A 523-nucleotide genomic window follows, 5' to 3' on the forward strand; every position below is an offset into this window, starting at 1 on the left:
GAGGGTCCCCCCAACCTGCAGGTCGTGGATGTTGAAGTGCTCCTCGTAGATGTAGGCGGCATCGGCGCCGCCCGCCAGCCCCGCCATGGTGGCCAAGTAGCCGCAGAAGCCGCCCATGGTCTCGATGATGAAGACGCGGCGCTTGGTCCCGGCCGCCGACTGCTTGATGCGGTCACAGGTCTGGGGAGGGAGAAGAATCGGGGTCGCCGACTGCTTGATGCTGTCACAGGTCTGGGGAGGGAGAAGAATCGGGGTGTAAAAAAGGGATTTAGGTTAACGGGTGTTGCTGTCGTTAAGCGGGGAGGGGGTTGAGTGCGGGGCCGCACCGTGGTGATGGTGTTGAGCGCGGTGTCGGCGCCGATACTGAAGTCGGAGCCGGGGATGTTGTTGGAGACGGTGGCGGGGATGATGCAGAGCGGGATGCAGAGCTCCTCGTACTTGGCTCTCCCCTCCATCAGCTCCAGGCTGCCCGTGAAAGCCTGCGGGCAGCGAGGCAGGGGGTGTCGCCGCGGGGCCCGGGGCC

The 523-nt window shown here is 65.2% G+C and overlaps 1 protein-coding gene across 1 annotated transcript in view; it reads right to left on the reverse strand.

Moving 5' to 3' along the window:
- Positions 1-9: 9 nt before the first annotated feature.
- Positions 10-523, reverse strand: part of LOC103895995 (ATP-dependent 6-phosphofructokinase, muscle type) — a gene marked incomplete at its 3' end in the record, with an annotated part of 6,983 nt that continues 6,469 nt past the window's right edge. The window contains exons 8-9 of the mRNA XM_019471116.1: positions 327-513; positions 10-180 (exon numbers count right to left, since the gene is read on the reverse strand). Of these exons, the coding sequence (XP_019326661.1) occupies positions 10-180; positions 327-513 (358 nt within the window). The remainder of the gene's footprint in view (positions 181-326; positions 514-523) is intronic.

This window comes from Aptenodytes forsteri, unplaced genomic scaffold (assembly GCF_000699145.1).
Source record: "Aptenodytes forsteri isolate BGI_AS27 unplaced genomic scaffold, ASM69914v1 Scaffold657, whole genome shotgun sequence".
Taxonomy (NCBI): domain Eukaryota; kingdom Metazoa; phylum Chordata; class Aves; order Sphenisciformes; family Spheniscidae; genus Aptenodytes; species Aptenodytes forsteri.